The 27,802-nt window shown below is 39.3% G+C and overlaps 1 protein-coding gene across 1 annotated transcript in view; it reads left to right on the forward strand.

The window, feature by feature from the left end:
* LOC125463510 (cytoplasmic phosphatidylinositol transfer protein 1-like) overlaps positions 1 to 27,802 on the forward strand; it is a 302,267-nt gene that overhangs the window by 223,319 nt on the left and 51,146 nt on the right. The window contains exon 6 of the mRNA XM_048554830.2: positions 18,333 to 18,404. Within this exon, the coding sequence (XP_048410787.1) occupies positions 18,333 to 18,404 (72 nt within the window). The remainder of the gene's footprint in view (positions 1 to 18,332; positions 18,405 to 27,802) is intronic.

Consider the following 27,802-nt stretch of genomic DNA (forward strand, 5'->3'; position numbering starts at 1 on the left):
TTCCCTTTTCAAAAGCCCCAATAAAGCCTCGTACTCCTTCATCAAAACAGTTTCTGCTGTCCCTTTATTCAGAGAATTCAGCAAAATTTTAATGAGCCTAATTAACTCAAGAGGACATCCGAAAGCTCAGTAGGGCTCCAGTAAACACATGCACCACACACTCAAGCACGTGCACGCACATACAACTCGCTCATTTAAACTAGATTCTTCAATTGGTCATAATTCACGCAATTTAATAATTATTCCTCTCATGCAGATCTCCAAACAATTTATGTAAAAAGAAAATTAAGAGATAGCCATCATAACAGCTTTGGATGAATCTGTTGAATAATGAAGATGGGAAATGTATTTATTATAAATCAGCAGATAGTGGACACCAGTGACTGTTGACAGGTAACTCGCTCATCAGGTGAAGACAACTACTAAGATGGTAAGAACACTAATGGACCTTCTGTGGTAGTTTAGAAAGAAATTTTCAGATAAGTAGGATCATTTACATTTCTTGTATCCCTCAAATAAGGCAAAACCCCAAATTGCAGATTCAGGTTTGTTCACTCCAAGTTTTGAACAGGTGCCAGAAGCACGAATAGTTGGGAAAGAGCACATCCAAAGTGAGTCACAGCCAGAGTGAGTATGTGTTTCTGAAAACTTTGGGCACTGGGAATTTGGTGCAGAGGGGAAGAGGTGCATTTTGTATTTTTGATTTTTTTGGTGTAGCATTGTTAATAAAGAAATAGAGCACTGGAGATTAAGACGTAGAAATAGACTGGGTAGAGATGAGAAATAGCAAGGGAAGGAAGTTCATCATGGAAGTAATTTACAGGCCCTCAGAAAGAAGTCCCACAGTGGGCACAGTATAAACCTGGAAATACTGGAGGATTGTAAGAAAGGTGTAGCATTAATCATGTATGATTTTAATATGCATGTAGACTGGATGAATCAAATTGGCATAGATAGCCTCATGGGAGAGTACACTGAATTTATTAAAGATTGTTTCTTGGGGCAATATATTGTGGAACCAACCAGGGAGCAGGCATTTCTGGATTTGATTTTGTGTATTGAGATAGGATTGAGAAGACCATTGTTTGCTTCCTCACTCTCCACGGGAATCGTACCGGAAGATTGGGGGGAGGCAAATGTTGTTCCTCGTTTCAAGAAAGGGAATAGGGAAATCCCTGGAAATTACAGACCAGTCAGTCTTATGTCTGTGGTCAGCAAGGTTTTGGAAAGAATCCTGAGGGATAGGATTTATGACTATTTGGAAAAGCATAGCATGATTAAAGGGAGTCAGCATGGCTTTGTGAGGGGCAGGTCATGCCCCACAAATCTTATTGAGTTCTTTGAGGAGGTCAGGAGACACGTTGACAAGGGTCGAGCAGTGGATGCGGTGTACATGGACTTCAGCAAGGCATTTGATAAGGTTCCCCACGGCAGGCTCATTCATAAAGTCAGGAGGTATGGGATACAGGGTGATTTGGCTGTCTGATTCAGAATTGGTTGGCTGACAGGAGGCAGAGAGTGGTTGTAGATGGTAAGTATTCTGCCTGGAGGTCAGTGCTGAGTGGTGTCCCATAGGGCTCTGTTCTTGGGCCTCTGCTCTTTGTAGTTTTTATAAATGACTTGGATGAGGAGGTTGAGGGGTGGGTTAGTATGTTTGCTGATGACACAAAGGTTGGAGGTGCCATTGATAGTATCGAGGGCTATTGCAGGCTTCATTGATTCATTGACAGTATGCAGAGCTGGGCTGAGAAACGGCAGATGGAGTTCAACCTGGATAAATGTGAGGTGATGCATTTTGGAAGGTGGAACTTAAATGCTGAATATAGAATTAAAGGCAGGATTCTCGGCAGTGTGGAGGAACAGCAGGATCTTGGTGCTCAAGTGCATAGCTCCCTCAAAGTTGCCACCCAAGTGAATAAGGTTGTTAAGAAAGCATATGGTGTTTTGGCTTTCATTAACGGGGGATCAAGTTTAAGAGCCGCAAGGCTTTACTGCAGCTCTACAAAACCCTGGTGAGACCACGCTTGGAATGTTTTGTCCAGTTCTGGTCGCCCTATTATAGGAAAGATGAGGAGGCTTTGGAGAGGGTGCAAAGGAGGTTTACCAGGATGCTGCCTGGACTGGAGGGCTTGTCTTGCGAGGAGAGGTTGACTGAGCTCAGACTTTTCTCTCTGGAGAGAAGGAGGAAGAGAGATGACTTGATCGAGGTGTACAAGGTAATGAGAGGCATGGATAGAGTCGATAGCCAGAGACTTTTCCCCAAGGCAGGATTGACTGCCACGAGGGGTCATAGTTTTAAGGTGTTAGGAGGAAGGTATAGAGGAGACGTCAGAGGGAGGTTCTTCACCCAGAGAGTTGTGAGCGCATGGAATAGTTTACCAGTGGTAGTCGTGGAAGCAGAGTCATTAGTGACATTTAAGCGACTGCTGGACATGCACATGGACAGCAGTGAATTGAGGGGAATACAGGTTAGGTTATTTTATTTTTGGATTAGGATCATTTCACGGCACAACATCGTGGGCCGAAGGGCCTGTACTTTTCTATGTTCTATGTTCTAATTAATGATCTCAATTCAGTTAGAGGGCAAGAAACCTTAGTCCCACCCAGCCATTCTGGAGTTAGACAAAGGTAATTACAATGACATGAGGACAGGTTTGGCATGATGGACTAGGCAGAAGACTGAAAGTAGGATGGTTGAGTAGCAGTGGTAGATGTTTAAGGAGATAGTCAATTCCTCCTAACTAAAACATGTTCCAGAGTGGAAGAAAAATTATAAGGCAGAGAAAAGAATCCATGACTAAGCAAGGAAGTTAAAGATATTATTAAGACAAAAATTAACGCATATCATACTGCAAAGCTGAGTGGCAGGATGGAACATTGGGAAGCTTTTAAAGAGCAACAAAGGGTTACTAAAATGGTAATAAAAAGAACAGGGATGAGTTATGAAAGAAAGCTAGTACAAAATATAAAAATGGATAGCAAAAACCTCTAAGTATATAAAAGGGAAGAGAGTAGCTAAAGTGAATGTTGGTCCCTTGGAGGATGAGACTGGGGTGCTAATAGTGGAATCACAAATGGCGGAATCAGTAAATCAATATTTTGCTTCAGTTTTCACAGTGGAGGACACTAATACCATCCCAATAGTAACAGAGATTATAGAAAGGGAGGAACTTAGAACCATCAGCATCACTATGGAAGACATAGTGAGCAAACTACTGGGATTGAAGGCAGACAAGTTCCCAAGGCCTTTGGCCTGCATCCTAAGGTCTTAAAAGAAGTGGCAGCAGAGATGGTGATTCCACTGGTTCCAAAATGCCCTGGATGCGAGAAATGTTCCAGCAGATTGGAAAAATGTTAACATAGTGCTCTTAATTTAAAAAAGGAGGCAGAAAGTAGGAAATTATAGACCAGTTAGTTTAGTGTGTATCCTTGGGGAATTGTTAGAATCCATGATTAAGAAAGTAATAACAGAACACTTGGAAGGTCAAAATGAAATCTGTCAGAGTCAGCATGGTTTTATGGAGGGTAAATCATATTTGAAAATGAAACAAACAAGTGGATAATGGAAATCCGGTGGAGGTAGTACCTGGACTACCTGAAGGCATTTGATAAGTGCTGTACAAAAGGTTATTGCACAAGGTAAAATCACACGTCTTCCTTCACACAGCCCAAACCACCAACTTCAGCTTCAGCATAAATACCACTAATTCTGAGCTACTAACAGATCTTATGAAGAGCCTCTGAACTCAAACATTAACTCTATTTTTCTCTGCACAGAAGCTGCTGCACCTACCCAACAATTTCTGTTTTTGTTTAAAATCATATGGGGTTGGAGTAATTTATTAGCTTGGATAGAAGATTGGCTAACCAACAGAAAACAGAGAGTTGGGATAAATGGGTCTGTTTCTGGTTGGCAAAATGTAACTCGTGGGGTGCCATAGGGTTTAGTCCTTGGTCTCCAACTATTCACAATCTTTATTAATGACTCAGATGCAGGGTGAGAAAGTAGTGTACCCACATTTGCAGATGACAATAAAATAGGTGGGAAAGTAAGGTGCAATGAAAAAACCAAGAAATTTACAAATAGATATGGATAGGTTAGGTAAATGGGATAAAATTTGGAAGATTACACTTAATGTAGATAAGTGTGGAGTTATCCATTCCAACCAGAGAAATTTAAAGGCAACTTATTATCTAAATGGAGTGAAACTTGATGCGGAGGGATTTGGGTGTCCTTGTGTTGAAACACTAAAAACTAAATGCAGGGACTGCAGATAACAAGGAAGGCAAATGGAATTCTGGTATTTATTGTTAATGGATTATAGTATAAAAGTAGCAAATGTTATGGACCAGACCAGACCAGTCCCCCTCAAAATATTTTAAGAAGGTAGCCTCGACTCTGACCTTTCCTTATTTTAAAAGTAGGTGTGAAGTGCCATGTTCCAGATGTGATGCAACTGGTCAAACTACTTAATCTTAAGCACAACACAATATATTTACACATTGCAATTAAAATACAAACCAAAAAAAGAGAAATTTAGAATAACTTAGCCATTGGAAAATTTACTTGAATAATAGATGCAGCAACTATTACTGATTAACAGTTCCAATGTAGTAGTATCCCATTAACATGCCCCTTGGCAAGAAAGGAAAATTCAGACACAGATTTTCACATGCAGTTCTCCAATCCAGGAGGAAAAAATATCAACAGAATAGCAGCTAGGAGACTTTCACTGAAGCTTCCAACTCTTTTGAGACCGCAAAGGCTTCTGCTTAAAAACTAAATCTAAAAACTACAAGAGCTAGAAAGCCTGGTCTGTGAGAGCTAGGCACACCCAGGCTGCTTCCATTGTTCCAACTTTTAAAAACCCCAACACCTGACAAGTTGATGTCACTCCTAGAGACAGCTTGGCATCTCTACCTTAACCGTCTCATCAAAAAAATCAGGACACAGTAACCTCCTGAAGTGACAGCATTGTCATACAAAGTGTTGCTGCAACTGTACAAGGCACTAGTGAGATCTCACCTGGAACATTGTATGTGTATTTTGGTCCCCTCACTTGAGGAGGGGTCTAGTTGTATTGGAGGCTGTTGAGAGGTGGTTCACTAGACTGAATTCAGAGTGAGGGGTTTATCTTTATGAAAAGGAATTGAACAGCTTAAGCCTATACTCCCTACAGTTTGGAAGAATGAGATGAGATTTAATTGAGGTATATAAAAGCTAATGGGAACTGACAAAGTAGATGTTGAAAGGATGTTTCCTCATGTGGGGCAATCTAGAATGAGACGGAGTTTGATAATAAGCCATGGCAGATTTAAAACAGATGAGGAGAAATTACTTCTCTCACATGGTTGTAAGCTGTGGAACTCTCTACCCCGACTTCAGTGGATGCTGGGGCCTTGAGTAAATATAGGGAGGAGATAGACAGATTTTAAATGAATAAATGGTTTGAGGGGGTCTGGACAGCAGGCAGAAAAGTTGAGTTGAGGCCAAGATAGAACCAGCCATGACTGTATTGAATGGCAGAGCAAGTTCGATGGACTGAATTGCCAACTCCTACGCCCAGTTCTTATATTTTTGAAATTCTTCTCCAGTCTGTTCAGACCTAATTATTCTTTAAACTGCATTGAAATTTATCCAAATCCAGCAAGGAATTCCAACTCACTTTGTCAATTCATCTCACCTTCAAGAAATTGAACACACTTATCGAAGACATCGCTGCAACAGAACGATGTGTACTGATATCAGTCAATATTCACCTTGAAGCTCAATCAGATAATTAGATTTGTTAGTATTGGAAATAAATGAGCAAGCCAAGTATTTGACATTTAACTAACAGAATAGAAAGCAGCGTGAGAAAGTAAAACAGACCTATCTAGTATCTACCTTGTCATGAATACTAATTATAGCAGCTCTGCAATTGACATAAGCTGCAAATAAAAAAGCAAATATGTACTTTTGAAGAAACAGAAAGGAAAGGGACCAGATGGTTTACAAATTCAATTCACCATATACAGACTACGGAAAGTAAAAACTGCAAATCAAAAGATGAGTGCTAATTAGCATGTGAATGTTTCAATGGTGTTACCCTGAACACTGGGAGAATGTTGCCAATCTTCACAAAATTGTGCCAAAAGGGATCTTTTCCAGGGACTTAAGGGAAAACAAGGCATGATCCAAAATAAACTTTGATCAATTTAGCAGTAGTGCACTCGTATCAGACTTGATTATATGCTCAAATCTCCAGAGAGGGACTCCACAACCCTCAGCAGTGAAAGTGTTATGACTGACCTGAGGCTGCTACCTGAGGAATCTCTGCCCAAAGAAATAAAAAAGCAAAATAAACGGTTACACATGGAAATGAACGTTCTGGTCATGCCATACCTCAATTTTGAAGTATACAGGATTAATCAGAATCAGTATGTTCTATTCACTATTCATACTGGGGGGTTTTTTAATCTTTCTGGGTCAGTTCTGGTGCCATCCCCTGTGATACTCAGGCCATTTTGGAGTTGGCACATGAAACTCCGTAAAAACATTCAGAGGGAGTGAGCCCCAGCCTAACTGACAGTCTTCCTGCTACCTCCCCTCTGGATTTGTGGAAGAAATTCACAAGAGAGTGTAAAAGCATTCATAGATCTGAACTAGAATGGTGGACATCAGACATGGCCAATTGATTTTTAATATGTACAAGTGTAAATTAATGTATATTCTATTAGTAAACATGAAACAATGAGCATTAAAGGAAAAGGCTTTTGTTGAATTTAGTGATCAGTGACAGAAAGTATCCACCATGTGAAACTGTTCGACTGCAAAGCTTAACACAGTCTGCAATATTTTTCACAATAATTTGGTTCTGAGTTCAGCTAATGTATTGTAATCTTGTATAAACCAATGCTGAATATTGTGTGCAGATTTAAGCATCCAGTTTTCATTGATTTATAAGAAAATAGCGAGAATTATTTGGGAGCTCAGGGCTTTAAAGTATTTTTAAAAAGCAGCAAATTATACCATTCATTAAAATTGCAAGATTAGAAGAATTGTCTAGATTCTCAGAGGACAAGCCATGCTATTAAATTAGTTATGTTGATCCAATTGATGGCTTTTGTTTTAAAAGTTGGAGGTTTATCTTGTTAAATCTAGGATTAAAATTTTATAGAAAAATAAACAAATACAGATGCTTACCAACAAGTTTTGTCTTACAGCCAAGGGCAAACAATGGCTGACATCAGTTATTGCCTTAAAGGAAAGCTAAACCTTTTCTAGGATTTGCTAAGTTGAGCTTCAAATATGATTGTCTATGATCATGTACATTGAGGCATTGGTATCTGTGTTTACAAGTCCATGTGAACCTGTTTAAGCTGTCCTTTAAATAACTTGCCTAATTTTGTTCTTCATCATTTCATAACATGATACAGTAATTTTAAAAAATAACTGAAGAAGTAAGAAACAACTAGGATCAGTGCTGACACCTTCAGTAGCATTAAAATCTCAAAACTCGCTAACATTAAAACATTACAAAATAGACAAACTTATAAGTCATTTCTGAAAGTGATCTTTAACTCCACTCTTAGCCATGGTTTATAGCTTCTGCAACTCCAAATATTCATCTTGGAATGGCCTCAGACATTAAGGGAGAATTCAACATCACAGGCACATTTAAAAATCAACACAAAGCAGGTAGTCTCCTTGTAACACTGCATGTCACCAACATTATGAACTTGCCACAAAATTTTTAACATTGGAGATATACTAATATACTTTCAAAGCTTTGTTTCCCCTTTTACCACACTGAATCTGACCAAAAACACGTAGAGTCAGGAACTTGGCCTTTCTAATAAAGCATGAGGTCAGCTGGAAACATTAGGTGGGGTGCTTTAATGACTTTGTTTGAATTTGTTTTCTGAACAAATCCGAAAAGTTACTTTTTAAATTATTCTTGGGCTGCAACCATCATGGCAAACCCAAAATTTATTGCTCATTCCCATTTGTCCTTGGGGAGATAATGGTGAACCACTCCAGTCGATCTGGTGTAGGTACCCCAAACCATTAGATATTGCATTCCAGAGTTTTGACGCAGCAATGATAAAGGAACACCAAGTCAAAATTAGTTGTGTGACATGGAAGGGAATTTAAAGGTGATGGTGTTCCCATGCACCTGTTATCATTGTTCTTGAAGAGGTCAAATTACCAGTAAACTGCTGAGGTAGAAAAACCAGTCCCACAAGTTGCAGGATATCTGCCAATACAATAGTGCACCAATAACAACTACTTTAAAATAGAAACCTGACCATTTTAATGCGAATACATTAAACTAGGCCAGTGCCAGAAAAAAATAAAATTGTTTGGATGCATAATGGATTTAACTTGAGTTCTGAGGATTGTGATTACATGACAAAATCTATTAATTTCCAAAGAACTGTATCTCAAGAATCAGTAAATTGATGTTTTTAATCTCTCATCACATCTGAGATTAGAAACGACCAGTAGTAGATTTATAGAGGTAATATTTCCAGTGATAAATTCTCCAACCCTAACAGGAAAAGAAACTAATAACATTTTTTTCCAATTTTTGGCAAATGATTCTGACCTTATACACCCACAAGGGTCATTTTTACCAGTGCAAAAACACAGTTCCATTCTAAGGATTCTGAAAGGCCGCTGCTTCTGTTATACATTGTGCTCAACCAAGTGTTAAACTTGAACATGATTAATTATTTAACTGGAGAGTTGCACCTTTTTAAGACTTTTTTTCTTATTCATCCTGGTTTGAGAAAGTCATTGACAAGGTTGGTATTTATTTCCAATTCACCTTGCTGTTGAGAAGGTGATGGTGAGCTACTTTATAAACCACTGCAGTCCATCTGATGGAGATGCATTCACAGTAATTTTTGGAAGAGAGATCCAGGTTTGCCACCCAGTGAGAGTGAAGGAATGCTGATTTGGTTCCAAATTTGGATGGATACGACTTGGAAAAGAACTTGAAGTCACTGGTGTGTACGTGCATTTGGGGCCCTTTTCCATTGGCAGGCAGGGTTGCACTTTGGAAAATGATGTCTAAGGAGGACTGGTGAGTTGCTGCCGTACATTCTGTTGATGTTGCACACTGCTAGCCAAGCGCAGTGGGTGTGTTAGTAATGAGTACTTATGATGTGGATGGACATAGCAGTCAAATGGCTCGCTTTGTCCTTGATGGCGTGAGCTTATTGGCTATTATGGAACTATGCTCATTCAGGTAATTAGAGTCATGGAGTCACACTGCGTGGAAACAGACCCTTCAGTTCAACCAATCCATGCTGACCATGATCCCAAGCTAAATTAGTCCCATTTGCCTGTGCTTGGCCCATATCCCTCCAAACATTTCTTATTCATGTAATCATCTAGTGTCTTTTAACGTTTTGTAACTGTCCCAGCGTCCACCACCCACTCTGGAACACACAAACCTCGCTTTGTTTAAGTCTTTGTTTAAGCCCCTCATGTCTTTTTAAAATCTTTCTCCTTTCACCTGAAAAATTTGTCTTGAAATTCCCACCTTAAGGAAAAGACACCTGCCCATTCACCTTACTATACCCTGCATGATTTTATAAACCTCTATAAGATGTCCCCACAACCTCTTATATTCCAGTTAAAAGAGCCCCACACTATTCAGCCTCTCCTTACAACTGAAGGTCTCCATTCTCGAACATCCTGGTAAATCTTTTCTGAACCCTCTCCATTTTAATATTATCCTTGAGAGATTAAGAGATAATTCCATCACACCGTTGACTTGTGCTTTGTGGACTGTGGAGAGCCAGGAGGTGAGGCACTCACTGCAAAATTCCGAGCCTGTGACATATCCTCGCAGCCACATCATCTATATGACTGGTTCAGTTAAGTTTTGAATCGATAACTACCTCCAGTATTGTTGATGGCGGTGGGTTCAGCATTAGTAATGACACTGGATAACAACAGTGGCTGTCGAAGATGATAGTTGCACGGCACTTAGTGTGGCGCGAATGTTTCAGACCAGTTATCGGCCTAAACCTGAATGTTGTCAAGGATACAGCATGCAAGCACAGGCTGCTTCAGTATCAGGGGAGTTTCAAATGTTACTGAACACTCGTCATTAAAAAAAGGTCCCCTGACCTCATAATGGAGAGAAGATCATTGATGAAGGAGCTAAATATGGTTAAGCCTAGAGCACTAACTTGAAAAACTAGGGCTGTTGTGGTGCAGTGATATATCCCTGCCTCTAAATCAGAAGACCTTGCTTCAAATCCCACCTGCTCCCCAAGTCTGCAATAACATCTGTAAACGCTTGTGAAAGAGCCACAAGACCCAATTGTTAACTCTGATTTATCTCCACAGATGCTGCCAGACCTGCAGAGCTTTTCCAGCAATTTCCTTTTATCTGATTTCCGGTATCTGCTGTTCTCTGTTTTTTTTTCTCTAAACTGTTACATCAGCCCAGCATGATGAATGACCTTGTTTGTGATTTCACTTCCCATCAAGTTTTCATAAAGGACGTCAGCAATGTTTCTTCTGATTTTTCTTGCTCCTGCGTAGATCTCTAGGGTCAGTCTCTTGGCAACAGCTTCTGGAAGCCAGGAATCAACACATTGATTAACATGAGCAGAGCTTCACAGTCCAAAATATTGGACCTCAGGTGTCGCTGGTGGAAATGTTCCAGAGCTTAGATGTTGTAGCTATAGCAGACCCTCTTCTGCCATTTCCTTATTCCTTTTAAGTGTCTCCCTAGATTCATTTTCTAAGGAACCTGCGCTCACTTTTACCTCTCTCTTCCTTTTCATGTATTTAAAGAAGTTCTTGTTGTCAGTTTTGACATTCCTCTTTAGTTTGCCTCATTGTTTACGTTCTCTCTCTTTATCTTTTTGCTAGATTCTGAATTTAGCCCAAATCTTCAGGCCTGTCACTGACTTTTGCCTCCTTATATGTTTTTTCCTTTCAACTGATACTCTCCTTAACTTCCTTGGTTAGCCATGGGTTGGTTTATCCCATTCCTTGCTCCTTACTGGAATGTATTTTTGCTGAGAATCATGAATTACCTCCTTAAATGTCTGACACTACTTGCTTATTGTCATTCCTGTGAATCTGTTAACCCTTTTGCAAACTTTATCCTCATTTCATCGTAATTCCCTTTATTTAATTTAAACATAGTTGTTTCTGACCCAAGTATCACTCTCAAGATGAATATTACTTTCTATCATGTTATGATCACTACTTCGTAAAGGATCTTTTACTTTGAGTTCATTTATTAAACCAACCAAGATCCAAGATAGCCTACTGCCTGGTTAACTCCATGATATAATGCTCTCGAAAGCTACCCTAATATACTCTGTGAATTTGTTGTCTTGGCTATCCTTTCCAATTTAATCAATCCAATCAACACAAAGCGTAAAGTCACCTATAATTATTGCCCTACTCTTTTAACATTTCCTACAGAATGGCAACTGTTTAGGGGCCTCGATACTACTACTGCCAATATCTTCTCTCCTTTGCTGTTTTTTGCCTCTGCCCAAATGGACCTTACATTATCACAGCCTAGATCATCTCTCACAACTTTCCTCATTTCAATTCTAATTAACAGCGACATCTGAGTTTTCCATCTCCCCTGTCTTTCAGAAAATCAAATATCCCTGAATGTCAAGTTCCCAGTTTTAGTCTCCTTGTAACCATGTTTCCGTAATGGCTATGCAATATTAATTTACCTCAATTTTCACCGTCACAATGTCTACTTTATTCTGAATGTTTCATGAATTAAGATACAAAGCCTTTACATATGTTCTATTATCAAATTTATCTACACTTTTTCCTTGATGCAATATGACATACACACATTGTGACCCGTCCTTTTATTTCTGGCATCCTGCTATCGGATCTTCTCTTTTATCTTTGATTTTCTAATTTTCCATGCAGCTGAAACCACCCCTTTCACTATTTAGTTTAAAGCCCATCTACAACTCTACTTTTGCAATTTACTGGGACTCTAGACCCAGCAAGATTCAGGAGAAGCCCATTCATCAGAACAGTTCCCTCCTTCCCTAGTACTGGTGGCAATGTCCCGTGAATTTGTACCTGGTTCTCTCACACCAATCTCTGGGCCGTGTGTTTATCTTTTTAACCTTATGGAGCCTGTGCCAATTAGCTCATAACTCAGGTAGTAATCAGAGATTATTTCCGTTAAGGCTCCACTTTGTAATTTAGCTCCTGACTGTCGAATGATGGATTGATTTTATTGTCACGTGTATTGAAATACAGTGAAAAGTTTTGTTTACGAGTGGTACAGGCAGATCACTGCAAGCAATGGATGTACAGATCAAAAAGATTTAGAGGCATACAGATTACATTGCGGGTTACATTATTTGAGGCTTGAGTCAATTCAGCTGTCTGATAATAGCTGGAAGGAAGCTGTTCTTAAACGTGCTTGTGGGTGTGTATTTTCTGCCTGATAGAAGAGGGTGTAGACGGTCATTATCAGGGTGTGATGGGCCTTTGGTAATGTTGGCTGCCTTCCCGTGGCAGTAAGTCATGTAAATAGAGTCCATGGATGGAAGGTTGGCTTCCATGATGGTCTGGACTTTGCATATCACCTTCTGTAGTTTCTTACGATCCTGGGCAGAGCAATTGCCCTTCCAGGCCATTATGCGCCCAGACAGAATGCTTTCAATGGTACATCTGTGGAAGTTGGTGAGGGATTTTCTGGACATGCCAAATTTCCTAAGCTGCCCAAGGAAGAAGAGACATTGTTGTGCCTTCTTGGCTGTCGGTTATCATTGTTCCGAGGAACTTGATATTCTCACATACTCATATTCCCTTAGCAGAATCTCTTTTCCTCTTTCTACCTATATCGTTGGTATCTATGTAGATCACTACAGCTTGATTTCTCCCCCCCACCCCCCAGTTCCTCTGCACCTCAGATGACATACCCTGACACCAGGAAGACAATGCATTGTTCGGGACTCTCAAGCCTGGCCATAGAGAACCATGTATATTCCCCTGACTATACCATCCCCAATTGAAATGACATTTCTCTTTTCTCCCTCCTCTTGAATAGTGTACAATTGCGCTATGATGGGCTTACTCATCCTCCCTACAGCCATGCTGTTATCACACAAGGAGCAAGAATCTCAAACTTGTTAGAAAAACTTAGTTTTTAATCTGTAAAATATTTCTCCCATTTACCTTTAATCTTGAGGTAACTTCTAATGGATAGTCAAATTAGCAGCTGTTACCAACCAATACATTTATAGTTTTCCTGTGATGTTGCTCTGCTTTATGTTGGGCTCCCAATCCTGGGCTTCAATTTATCCTGTTAAAAAGACCTTATAAAGTATTCTCAAATAATGCAAGCAAAAAGCACTTTTCTGCTCTCCACTGAAATCCCATGCTGCTCCAGAATCCCAGAACTATATATTCACTGGGTTATGACTGACTCTAGATGTAATCTCTCCTTTCTGATTATGTGAAACTTACTGATAATAGAACAAAGTTAAGATCTTTGAGTTTTGATTCGCTGCTTATGACAAAGTCCAAGTGACATCCCATGCTGCAAGGGGAATTGCTGTAGACATGCAAGTATGTGAGGTTATGAGATATGGGTGTGAGGCTCACATCATTACAGTGTATGTGCAAAGCATATTTGAATGTTAGGCTTGCATCCTGAATGCTTAGGGTGATAGATAGAAATTCGTAAGGGGTGATGGATTTTGCAGCATGAAAGGGTGGTCCTCGGATGGATCTGAAGATTTGAGTAATCATTCACTGACTTTGAGGACGTATGTAAAATTATCAAACTTCTTAAAGCTTTGCTGCAGGGTCCCGTAGGCTAGACAAGCAGTTGATCCTCCTGGCCAGCTGCCCCTGAATAACCTTCAGGTGATATTCTTTGGTCTTTCTAGTCCCCGCTGGAAATGTGATCTCCCCGCTCCCACTGTCCTACATCACTAAGACCTCTGGAATTGCATCTGTGAACTTGGGAACCCTCTCTCTTCCCTGGTGATTCATGTTTGCTGATTGCACCTGCAGCCAATTGCACTAACTAGTTCCCAGCTGCTTCCTTGAAAACATAAGCATGTATGAATTAGAAACAGAAGGAGACCATTGGGCCCCTTGAATGTGCTCTGCCATTCAGTATGGTCATCAGCCTTACCTCCACTCCCAATACTCCTTGATTCCCTAAGAGATAAAAAGAAAGCTATTTACCTCAAATATTTCAGCAGTGGAGCATCCATTGATAATTCAGCAATCGATAGGTGAAGCTAAACACTCAATATTTTAAATGGAAAAATTTCCCATCTCAGTCTGAAATAACTGTAGCCTGAGCCAGTGACCCATCCCACCCCAGTCTCTGTTGCAGCAGCCATATAATGACTATCGTATGTAAACTTTCATCCCAAGAATTAATCTAGAGAGCCTTTGATAAACCTTCAATGCAAATATCTCCTTTCTTAAACATAGAGACAAAGAGCGCACCCAACTCCCCAAGTATCGTGTCACCAAATCATGTATAATTGTAACAATATTTCGTTATAGTTGTAATCCAATTCCCTTGCAACAAAGATTAATTTTCCATTTGACTTCTGAAGTAACTCCACAGAGGCCAGTATCTCGTCAACAAATCATTATTTATTTATACGTAGAAAGTCCTTGCGACTGATCTAGCTCCCTCAGAGCCAGCTGACATATCTGATACTCCTGTTTTTATCTGTCACCCAGGACTCCCTGATTGGACCAGATTAACAGTCCCAATCTGTGAACTCATATTCTATGGGGTCCACCTGACAGATATTTTTACAATCACTACACCTTCCTAATTGTTTCCTGCAGTTAGCTGGTAACATGTGTGTTCATTATATACGCATCCAAAACCTTCTGAATGTCATCATTTATAATCTTCACTGCTTTTATGAAATATTTTGCTTTTGTATGTTTATGACCAGAGTGGATGAATAATTCCTCATAGTGCAGTTGCCATTTAAGAACGTTAATGTATGCCAGCTTCAAGTGGTGTTAGACATTCTGCAAAGCGTTCAGTCAGGCAGCAATATGGGTCACACAACAATCTACGCTTTTACAGCTACACAAATGAGAAGGCGGCGCAATGTTTGTATACTATCTGTATTAATGGGTATGGACAGATCACAATCCCAATGCTCAAAAACAACAGGAGATGAATTTTTAGCTTCTAGTCTTTGGATGTGTTCATTGTTTAGATTTTCATTAAATATTCCTTGTTGATTAAGACCTAGAAATAATAGCTTGTCACTTGGAACTTAAACTAGGTGGTATTTTGATAGACAGATTACATCAAAATAATGTTAACTTGGGAAAATAACATGTTTAGATTCTGGAATATTCTGGACATGGCAATTATTGAGGTCCCTGTTGGATATTGAGACGCTATACATCCTTCACAAGGTGAGGGTAGGGTTGTTTTGCCTCTCATATCCAAAGAAGACATAGCAAAGACAGCTAATACATGTCCCCTATTTGGTCCATGCTGCATTTCCGTTAGCCTACCTACCACTGTCATCTCTTACAAGTATTATTCAATTCTGAAAATTGTCAAACTTCACAAATTAAACACTCCCAAGAAGTTTTGTCACTAGTGAGAATTGATAGTTTATAAAACTCATACAAAAATGCCCTTTTGACAAAAATGTCAGCATTTCCAGGCTGGAGCCTGGGTATAGTTGATTTTATGAAAGAAAATCATGATGACACTTGCCACATCACATTATAATTATTTCAGTGATGTTGTCTCCCTTACTGCAAGTGATCTCTTCTCCATCTGTGGCTGGAGCCAACTATTATATGTTTTCAGATTATTGCAAAGTAACTGATATTTCTCATAAGATTTCTGTTTAATTGTTTTTTTATATACCAATTTGTTGGTGATGTAGTGTTTCTTAGTAAACATGTATACTGCAGATTTATCCATTTTAATGGACAATCTCCTTTTGTTCCAATATTCATGACACTGTTAATAGTCATCTAAATTTCAACTGTGGTCATTTTAAGTGTATTTGCTGCACCTATTTGTTCCTTTGCTGACATTTTTTATACTTGAAAATTCACGGGTCCCAAGCCTAAAACCAGTGATGTTGAAGATGAATTAATTCGATGTCATGAATCCTTTGAAAAGAACAGCTGGGATAAGGAACTTTGACATTTATTTCACAGGGAGTAAATAGTTTTGACAGCATTTGGAAGGCTTGATTTGAATAAGAAGTTATATTTAGCCTATACTGAAAAGGACATAGAACTATTGTTTGAGCTGCAGTCTGTTCACTCAGAGGTTTCCTTTAATTGTGGGATAATCAGACATCTACATCCTTATAAATGAATGAAGATTTTTTTAATGAACCAAATATATATCAGAACACAGCAGTAATATTAGAGCTACATCTTTTTCCAATTCTTCCTGGAGAAACATTCCATTTTCAGACCATCAGCAAATGTTTTCTTAATTTTAAAATTACGTTTTGTTCCCTAATCCTTGCTTTCATTTTATAGTAGTAACCTGAGAGAATAATATTTGAAAGGGAAATTTATGGCTTAACCTTTATAGTCTAGTGGCTTGTGTCTGAGCATGGCTATACTGGAATTGTACTATCTTGTGCTTGGTAACTTTGTTCTATCAAACAAAATTCTTTATGGTTTAGCTATTTGTTCTGTTTGAGTATTAAACAATCCTGTATAATTTTAATATAACACCCAAAAAAGGTGACTTACCAAATAACCTTTTAAAAGTAGGTCTCCATCTATTTTCGTGTTTAAAATGTTGTAAAAGATGTGTACTTCCAGCTAACAAATCTTATTTCTGTTGGCATGATTTCAAATTCAGCTTCTGTATTAATATTTAATAAGGTAACTTCTACATCTACATTTTCAATTTAGCTTTCTGATGTCACTAAAGAAGCTCAATCCCATTCTAGGCAAACTGATCTGTTTGATTGCAACTTATTCACCAGCTTGAAAAGTCATATATTTACGACTGCCATACATTGGCTGCAAGTCACCTTCTCCATTATGCACTGCATAAATTCTCCAAAGCTTTTTTGACAGCAGCTGCCAAATCTGTGATCTCTGCTGTCTGGAAGGACAAGGACAACAGATCTATGGGATAGCCCCCACATGCAAGTTCTCCATCAAGTCATGTACTATTTTGACTTGGAATTGAGTAAATGTTTCTGTACCATCACTGAGTTGGAACTCTGGTACTCCCTTCAAAACAGCACTGAGTGTACCTATACCAGATTGATTGTGGCAGTTCAAGAAAGCAGCTCAACTTCTCATGGGCAATTAGGGTTGATCAATACATAGTGAGTGGAGTACATATATCTCATGAATCGAATGAAAAATATACTCAACGATGGGCTCTAGCCATTCAATGCCTCTTTTGAGCAAGTGCCTGAAGACGACCAATTCTAAAAGGGCGCAGGAATTAGGAGCAGGAGTAAGCCAACTTGTATATATAAACTTTATATTTATTAACTAGCTTTGAAAGAAGCATGAGAAATGTGCAGGTACATTATAAATAAATTTGTTCTGTTTGGGTGACAGAAAATATGTCATCTAATGTAGCTAACAAACAGTCCATTCTTATTCGTGTGCTTAATGGTATAATCATTTAATTTAGCTGTCATCTTTTTGCAAACATCCTGTTATTCATTCTTTGAGTGGAAACTAACATATTTGAAATTTGAAAGCTGTGAACCAGAATTTTGTGTAATGATAAAATAGTGATGCTCAATAAAATAGTATAACATAGATGCCGGTTTGATTCCCATCTGCTCTGTCCTTGATTGAGTGCAGCAAATAGAAACAGTGGCAGTTCCCTGCAGTGGAAAGAGATTTACAAAATCCAGAGAGAGTGGTCCCTCTGTCCCCTGAGGGCTGGCTGTCAAGAGCAATGACATCATCTGAGGGTGTTCTGCTCTTTGAGCAAGGGCATGCACCTGCTGCCTGAGATGCAGAAGTACAAGTCGAGTGGAAAAGGAATGACAAATGATATTCAAAGAAACTGATTTTATAATGTTTTTCAAGATTTAAGTGGTCAATATATAAACGTAGAAATACCAGATCATTGAACATAATCAGTACAGTTGCTTCTCTACAAATCTCTCCATTGTCCATCATTATCTTATCAGAAGATAAATGGAAATCTCAGAGAAATCTGTTTCTCTTGAGAACTTTAGGGCAATTATGACCTCGGCCATTTTTTCACACATGAGGGAATTTTCAGCCAACTGCCTATTTATATTTCCACGTGTGTTCTGCCTTGAATACAAACAAAGTGGTGATTAATTCATTTAATTTTGTTTTTCAGTGCTCCTTTTTACCTAAGTTCTTCATTCATATTGAAACAAAATATGAAGATAACAACGGTTCAAATGATAATGTAAGTATTTAACATTTTACAATAATTTAGAAGAACATAAGAAACGGTAATTGTCTCTTCAGCTCCCTGAGCCAGTTTTGCCATGTGCTCCCTTAGTTCTCGATTCTTCGTCGAATGGAAAATCTCAAACATTTCAGGTTTGTTACCACTGTTTGACACCCTCAACTTTGATGTTTCCAGAGTAAGATGGAACTTTCAAGAAGACTGTATATGGATACAGTCAGAATACAGAAAGTGGAGGAAGCATTTGAGCGCAGAAAATCAGAGCAGTTTCCTCGATCCATAGAAATTTAGAAGATAGGAGCAGGAGTAGACTCCTCACAAGGCAATCCAACTCCAGGGGCTAAGCCAATAAAACTCTGTTGTACTCCTGATATGCCATGTTTCTCCTTCCTTGGATAAGGTGACCAAAACCGTACGTGATACTCCAAGTTGGTCTCACCGAGGCACTATACAATTGCAGCAAAATATCTTTATCCCTGTACTGAAATCCCCTTGCGATGAAGGTTAACATATCATTTGCCTTCTTAATTATTTGTTGCATCTGCATTTTCTCTCATGGTGACTAATGATCAATGCCCCCTTTGGCCATCAACACTTTGCAGCTCCTCTCAATTTATTTGCTTTTCTGCCTTTTTACTCAAATAGGTGACTTCACACATTTTGCATTATATTCCATCTGCCGTGTTCTTGCTCATTCATGTAGCCTATGCAAATTCCCTTGAAGTCTCTTTGCATCCTCATCACAACATATATTTTCCACCTAATTTTGTGTCATCAGCAAATTTTCAACATCCAAATCACTTATGTAGACTGTGAACAGCTGTTGCCCAAACACTGCTCCTTTCAATAACACCCAATGAACCACCTGCCACACCAAAAATGGCTTGTTTATTCTTATTCTCTGTACTCCGGCTGTTAACCAATTCTCAATCCACAGCAATAAATTACCCCAATCCTATGCGAACCAGAGAGAGAACTGAGTTCTGAGGAACAGTCACCGGACCTGAAATGTTAACTCTATTTTCTCCTCCACAGATGCTGCCAGACCAGCTGAGCTTTTCCGGCGACTTTGTTTTTGTTTCGGGGCTGGACCCTTCTTCAGAAGGAAATCTTCTGAAGTGAGGTCCAAACCCGAAACATCGGCTTTCCTCTGATGCTGCCTGGCCTGCTGTGTTCATCCAGCTCTACATTGTTAATCCATGTGAACCAATTTTGTTTACTAACCTCCTGTGTGGAACCTTGGTGAAAGGCCTCTGAAATTCCAACATACCACATTAACTGGCTGCTCACCTTTATCAATGCTGCAAGTAGCATCCAAAAAAAACACTAACAGACTTAGCAAATAAGACTTGCCTTTCATAAATCAATGTTAACTCTGCCCAATCATATCATTTTTATCTTCTCAGTGTCCAGTTATATCTTTCATAATATATTCAAACAAATTTCTTACTCCTGCCATCAAGCTAATAGATTTGTAGTTTTCTGTTTTCACTGTCTCCTTCCCTTCTTGAATAACAGGGCATACCTTTGTATGTTCCCGTGAGTGGGAACATTTCCGTAATCTATAAAATGTTGAAAGGTAACCACCAATGTATCTATTATTGCCAAAGTGACTTTCTTCAATGTGCTGAGATGTAGGTCTTCTGGTTCAAGGGATTTGGCAATCTCCAAATCAATTAAAACTTTAATCCTACCTTTTTTTAATTCTTTCAGTGTCTCATTTACATATGTTCCTTGGCTCCCTAGCATTTCTGGGAGATATTATGCACCTTCTACTATGAAGACAGTTGCAAAATAATAGTTCAGTTTTTCTTCCCAATTTGCCATTGCACTGTCCTCAGTCTCTGCCAGAAATACACACATCTGTCATTGCTATTTTTTTTAAATTCTGGGATACTGAAATAGTCAATGTACAAATATCCAGGATTTAGCTAACAAATAGCAGTAGCATTTTCACAATATATGTGCCAGACAATTATGATCTCCCACATGACTGAATACAATATTGCCCTTTGACATTAAACAACATAACTATCACTGAATCCCCACTATCAATTGCCTGGGGTTACCATTGACCAGAAACTGATCTTGTCTAACTATACGAATGCTGTTGCTACAGAAATAGCTCAAAGGCTAGGAGTACTGCCTTTGAGTGACTCACCTCTCGACTTCCCAATGTTTGTCACCATCTACATAGCACTTGTTACGAACATGATGAAATACACCCATTTGACAATAAAAAGTGCTGGAAATCATAGGGAGTCAGGGTGCATTTGTGGAGAGAAAGCAAGTTAATGTTTCAAGTCTAGATGACTCTTTATCAGAGCTACGTGAAATGTAGAGGGGGAAGCATTTATGTAATAGTGGGGATGGAATGCTGGGGGAGAAACGGCGTTGATCGTGCCGATTAGGTAATCAGAATGTGAGAATAGCAGAAACCCCAACACATGAATTTTTTTGAAAACCTGAAGAAGCTTTTACAGTCTGCCTTTATATCTCATATTATCTTACGTTCCTATTATGATGATGCCAGCAGACATAACTGTGAGACAAATAAGATCCCAAACTGAAATCTGACTTGATATATCATCTTTTGATTTTTTTTTCTCATGTAAGGTGGTAGTTTTTTTCTGCGGCATAACCTTGCAATTTTGTGGATTTGGCTTTATCAAAAAATTATATGTTTATTGCACAAAAGAAATAAAAATTAAGTAGAATAGGCCAAGGTATTTACATTTCTAACAATTTGAAATATACAGCAGAATAAAATCCCATCCATCCAGCATGTTCACTTCAGGTATCAAATACCAAAAGAAGTTCTTGCTTCTATCACATCTTGTAGGTTTGACTGAACTGTTTTTTTCAACTTCTGGCTTTGAGATTGTGATAGCCTTCATTACTTGCACATTGAGCTTATACATACTTAGCTTCAATTTATTTAAATTCGTTATGGTATGAAGGTGTTGCTGGCCAGGCCAACATTTATTTCCCATTATGCATTGCCCAGAGGGCACTTTCAAGAATCAACCACATTACTGTGGGTGTGTTGTCACGTGTAGGCCAGAACAGGACACTAGTGAACCAGATGGGTTTTTCAACAACTGACAATGGATTCATGGTCATCATTAGACTCTTAATTCTGATGTTTATTGAATTCAAGTTCTACCATCTGTCATAGCGGGATTCAAATTTGTGTCCCCAGGATATTATTTAGGGCTTGGGATTAATAGTCTAGTGATAATACCCCTAGGTCATCACCTCCCAAATAATATCTTCTAGGTTCACACCAAACACTTGTACTGTGGAATTTTCAAACTAAAGTCCTTACACTGAGATGAACCTATTTCCAAACTGTTTTAAACAATAGACAATAGACAGTGGGTGCAGGAGTAAGCCATTCGGCCCTTCGAGCCAGCACCACCATTCATTATGATCATGGCTGATCATCCACCATCAGCATCCTGTTCCTGCCTTATCCCCATAACCCTTGATACCACTGTCTTTAACTAACTCCTTTCTCTCAGAGAAGCTGTTCTCACATCTGACCCCAGCCAGGTCTTCTGAAAACTGAAATTGAAAGCTTTCCATTCAATGGGATTTTCCGAAACAAAATGTGTTTTTAATTCTTCAAAAGTAACTAATGCCTTTTGACATTTGTCTTTTCTGTTCATAAAACCCTCACAATACAAACAAACTCACGTTATCACTCCAGGAAGGCCCAAGTTACTCACTGTCTGGCACGTAGATGATTTGAAACCATGACACTTCAAAAACTAACAAGTTAATTATTAAACCACCTCATACTCAATGACTAAAACTCACATGTCACAAGTTCAAAATCCAAATTCTAAAATAAATAATATTTTTACATATATTATGCTACATCTTAAATTACAGTATTCTCTTTTCCCTTTCAGTCTGTTGGTCCTCTTTTTCTGGATTTTAAGTAAATTCCAATCCTTGGGCTTATTACATTTCTTAGCGGTTTTATCATGCACTTCCTAGATCTACTACAAACTTTAACTTTTGTTAGCCATGGCAGATTCTACTTTCCTGTTGGATTTTTGTGATTTAAATCAATATATATTTGTTAAAGACCATACAATACTTTTTTAAATACTAGCCATTGCCAGTCTACCATCAAATCTTTTCATGTATTTATCATTTCACTGCAGCTGACTTTCTCAATATACCCTCATAATTTCCGTTGTTCTCATTTGGAACCCTCATTTTTGATTGAACTATATCGCTTTTGAATTTTCTGCAAAGATTATCATTCTGTGGTCACAATTTTCCTAATAGCTCATTTTCAGCTATATTATTAATTAACCCATTCTTGTTTTGTGACACTAACTCTAAAATAACCTGATCCCTAATTAGGGATAGTAAGAACTGCAGATGCTGGAGTCGGAGATAACATAGTGTGGAGCTGGAGGAACACAGCAGGCCAGGCAGCATCAGAGGAGCAGGAAAGCTGACATTTCGGGTCTGAAGAAGGGTCCCAACCTGAAGCATCAGCTTTCCTGCTCCTCTGATGCTGCCTGGCCCACTGTGTTCCTCCAGCTTCACACTATGTTATGTCTGATCCCTAATTAGTTGCTCACCATAATGCTGTGGAGGCTTTTCTTGTGCGCACTTCAGGAATTCATCCTTCACAATATAAGTGTTAATTTGGTTTATCTTGTCTTTATGTAAATCGATGTCAATCATTAATATTGTATAGCGGGTTCTGCTGTAATGCAGGTTGCAGCAATGGAAAATTGGCTATAATGCGATTGACAAATAGGGGAGCGCTATTTCTAAAAAGCAAACTTGTGTTGGCTACAACACAATTCCATGAAGTAGGCAACTTGCTGTCAATAGCCCTTTACTAATGATACTTACAGTGTACTTGTGATCAGGAGCTAGCCGGAAGGAGGAAACATAAAGAGGCAATGATGATGATCAGAGGGTGATCTGCCGACGGTTTGCTGTTGACTACTCACACTCAGGCCAGCATCATGTGACTCTACTGTGGATGCTGCCCATCACCTTTTTTGACTAGCCCTTCAAGCAAGCTCCAGAAGGTCATGGTTGATACATACCTCAGTTCCATTTTCCTACGTTAGCTCCATAACCCTTAATTGTAAAATTCTCATTCTTGTTATCAAATCCTCTGTAGTCTTACTCATCTTGATTTCTGTAAATTCGAACAATCCCACAATTCGCTTTGACAGATCTGTATTCTTTCAATTCCAGTCTCCTGCACACCTGATTTTCATTGCTGTACCATACTTACCTTATCCACAGCTGCCCAACTCCAAAGTTTTGTAATCTCCTTAGTAAACCTCTATCACCTTCTTAAAAACATTCCTGAAACTGAATTTGACCATCAGCCAACCTCATCCAGCTTGGTGTTGATCCTTGTTTAACATTCCAGTGTAATTGGATGCTTCATTCGAAACTCTGGTAAAGGATACCCTTAAGGAACAAACGGTCCGCAGTAAGGAAAGCCATACCTGATGTGCCAGCTCATCACACTTCGGGTTGTGGGGGTGGTGGAAGTTCGAGCTCAGCTTCACACCATTAATTTCAAACTGTTGTGAAGCAGCTGTCACAGTCGGACCAACCTGCCTAAACAGCTGCTGATAATAGTGCTGTCCTTTGTGTTACACTTTTTTGGAGGACTGCCCCTAACCCTGCTTTTCCCGTAGGCCCAATTATTTACATAGCATTATTTTCTATAACACAATGTTGCACTGGAACGCAACTATTGAGTTATAGCAGAACCCCCTGCATTACCCATGTTACGTACACATCGAATTTGCTGACTTAAACGTTCACAAACATTATTACTGCAGTTTGGCAGCCTGTAAAAAACTTCTACCAATGTTTGCTGCCCTAGCTGTTTCTTATCTCCACCCAATTGATTCATCTTGATTTTTTTTATTTAAAATCCTCTTTCATCAATGTACTGATATGGCTAATTATTAATAGCACCATGCCACCACCTTTCCCCCATCTTTCACAATGCCAACTATTCCTGAATATTCAGTTTTCGGTCCAGGCCACCCTGTAACCATATCTCCATAGTAGTAATGAAATCGTACCAATTTGCCTCTCATTGCACCTATAAATCACCTACTTATTTGAAAATGTTTACTGCATTCAATTAGAGTGCCCTTAAATTTGTCTTTGTAATATTATTCTGCACCTGATACTATTTGATATTTATATAAAAATTACAAGATGGGGATGTGCAAAATAACATAGAACAGTACAGCACAGGAAGGCCACATTTCTGCACTGACTATGATGCAGGGCTGTCCTGGAAAGACTGAAATACAACGATATACTGTAATCATTACCACTTCTGTTAGATTATACAATAAACTATTTGAGTCACTTTACGTCCTGTGCACCAGTGACTAACAAGACACCACTGAAAACACTTGCTCCCTATTTGTACCTAATTAGGCTGTGGTTTCTGGTGCGTACTGGTGATGGGGAACCGTATGTGCTGGCAATGGGGATCTTTGCATTGTCCCTCATCAGAAAATCACGGGCTTTGCATCTTTGACTTTCAGAGATGATTGCTAGCAAAGTTTCCACTTTCCAGAGCAGAAGTTGCTGAAAAAGTTCAGCAGGTCTGGCAGCATCTGTGAAGAGCAATCAAAGTTAGCATTTCAGTTCCAGTGACCCTTCCTTGGAACGTTCTGACAATCCTAAGGAAGGGTCACCAGACCCGAAACATTAACTTTGATTTCTTTTCGCACATGCTATCAGACTTACTGAGATTTTCCAGCAACTTCAGTTTTTGTTTCTGATTTACAGCGTCCGCAGTTCTTATGGATTTTATAAAGATTTCCGCTTTGCCTGCATGCATTTAAAAAACTGCTCTCTACTGTGTCTATATGTTGTAGAGAAGATTACTACTATTTGTTTCAAGAACAGGACACAATAAGGCCTATATGTATTGCTGATAAATAGCCCCTTAGATTTTATGTTGAAAACAAAAAATGCTAGAGATCACAGCAGGTCAGGCAGCACCCATGGAGAGAAAGCAAGCTAATGTTTTTAATCTAAATAAATCTTCATCAGAGCTGAAGTGAAGGGTGGAGGAGGCAGCATTTATGCAATAGTTTTGGGAGGGAGGTTGGAATGTGTGAGCAAAAAGGATGTTGATTGTTCAGATTAAGTGATTGGAATGGGAGAATGGCAGAACAACTGTGTATCTAACTGCCAAAATGGAAAGTACAGACAATCCCACTGGGTTATGGGGAGGGGCAAGAGGACATGGTGACGGAGCATGTAACAAGCAAAGCTGAAAGAAAGGGAAGACTGGGTTCACAGTTTGAAGGTGCTGAACTCAATATTGAGCCGGGAAGGTTGTAAAGTGCCGAGTTTGAAGATGAGCTATTGCTCCTCCAGTCTTCACTGTGATTTGCTAGAGCATTGCAGTATGCCGAGGACAGACAAGTGAGCATGCGAGCAGAATGCTGTGTTAAAATGACCGGCTATGGGAAGGTTGGGGTATTGTTTGCACGTGGACCAGAACTGTTCCGCAAAGCAGTCACCCAGTCTGTGTTTGGTTTCTCTATTGTTGATACCAAGTGATACATCTTTCAGCAGATATTCAGTGAATGATGAGTTGCTCTGGGCAAGGAACACGGCAAGATGAGATTAGTATTGATCATGAGGCCGTATTAGGGGCACGGTGGGTAGTTAATGAGGCATGTTTGTTAAAATACGGTGAGAAATCTTGTTAGGCCTCACAGCAAGAATCCCTCCTGAAAATGTGACCCAACTTGCACTTAGCAGAAAAGTTTAAGATTCAGCCCAATAACTTAGTATTTGGGTTGAATATTTATGGAATTATAATTGCAAAACATAAATTTGTGACATAATTGAGTAGCCAAAAGAAGTGTTAGGATCCAAATTGAATGATATTTACTAGTTCTGCATCTGTCGAATCCCTGCAATGTAGAAACAGGCTATGCGGCCCAGCAAGTCCACACCAACCCTCTGAAGAGCATCCCCATCCACACCCATGCCCCGGTCCTCTCCCTGCATTTTCCATGGCTGATACACCTCACCTACACATTCCTCGACACTATGGGCAATTTAGCATGGCCAATCTGCCCAGCCTGCACATTTTTGGACAGTGGGAGGAAACCGCAGCACCCAGCGGAAACCCACATAAACAGGGGGAGAATGTGATCACTTGAAGATGGAATTGAACCCAGGTCCCCTGGTTCTGTGAGGCAGCAGTGATAATACTGAGTCAAATTCACTGTGGCTAATGCCCCCAGCCTAAAAGGTTCTCTGAATATGACATTGGTGTTCAATGTTCCATGCCAAGTTACTGAAAGGATAGCAAAAATGAAGAAAATAAATGTGTAGTGGACTAATCAAGGGGCAGTTGAGTGAGGTTGAAGCAGGCCATATTGTCATGTCAGTGTCTGCAAAAATCGGTACAACATCTAGCCAATTCTTTTTTAACCTTGAAGTATTGTGTCACTGGTGACTTAGTGGCAAAATAATCAGTTTCCCAGCACTACTTGTCCTTTCACCTTCTTATCTACTTTCAGAATGGAAAAATAACAGTGCAGTCAGTGTTGAGTATATTTAAATGAAGAATCAATGGTGAAGGGAGAACATGAAATACAGGATTATTTATTGAAAATAATTGCTACAACAGTCTTAGATGCTTTTGTTTTATTCATTCACTCACGGGATGAGTTTAAGAATCATCGCTGTGTGGTCTGGAGCCATATGTAGGCCAGACCAGGATGGCAGTTTCCATCCCTCCAGATGGGCTTTTCCAACAGTCAATAATGATTCACGCTCATCATTACACTCATATTTCCAGGTTTTTTTTTCCACTGAATTCAAATTTCCCCCATCTACCATGGCACGATTTGAACCCATGTCCCCAGAACATTAGCTATGTCTCTGGATTAACAGGTTGGTGATAATGCTGTTAGACCATTGCCTCCCTTTAAATTTAGGTCCCCAAGACCACAGTGGAATAAATAATTGTGTGCTCTCCTATTAAGTCCAGACTGTTATTTTCTTTTATGGCCAGTTAAGCAGAAGAAATATCCCACCAAGAAGAAATAGAATATCGGACCTTGAATATCAGTCCTGTCTCTTGGAAAAGCAAGTTCCAGCTATCTTCTAGCACAACCAAATAATAATGCTTCCCCACCATTGCCATCTATGATACTTACAATAAAATTAGCCAGTTGTTTTCAAACTGAGCTCATTTAACAAAGAAATCGTAACCGCTCATCCTAATTCCCGCCTTGTCAAAAATGGACAATGCAGACATGTAGGGAACTGTTCTCTAACTTCACCTCCAAATTAGTCTTGTTAGTTTTGAAGGATGAAATAGGAACAAACTGTTTCCTGCT

Source organism: Stegostoma tigrinum, chromosome 22 (assembly GCF_030684315.1).
Source record: "Stegostoma tigrinum isolate sSteTig4 chromosome 22, sSteTig4.hap1, whole genome shotgun sequence".
Lineage (NCBI taxonomy): Eukaryota > Metazoa > Chordata > Chondrichthyes > Orectolobiformes > Stegostomatidae > Stegostoma > Stegostoma tigrinum.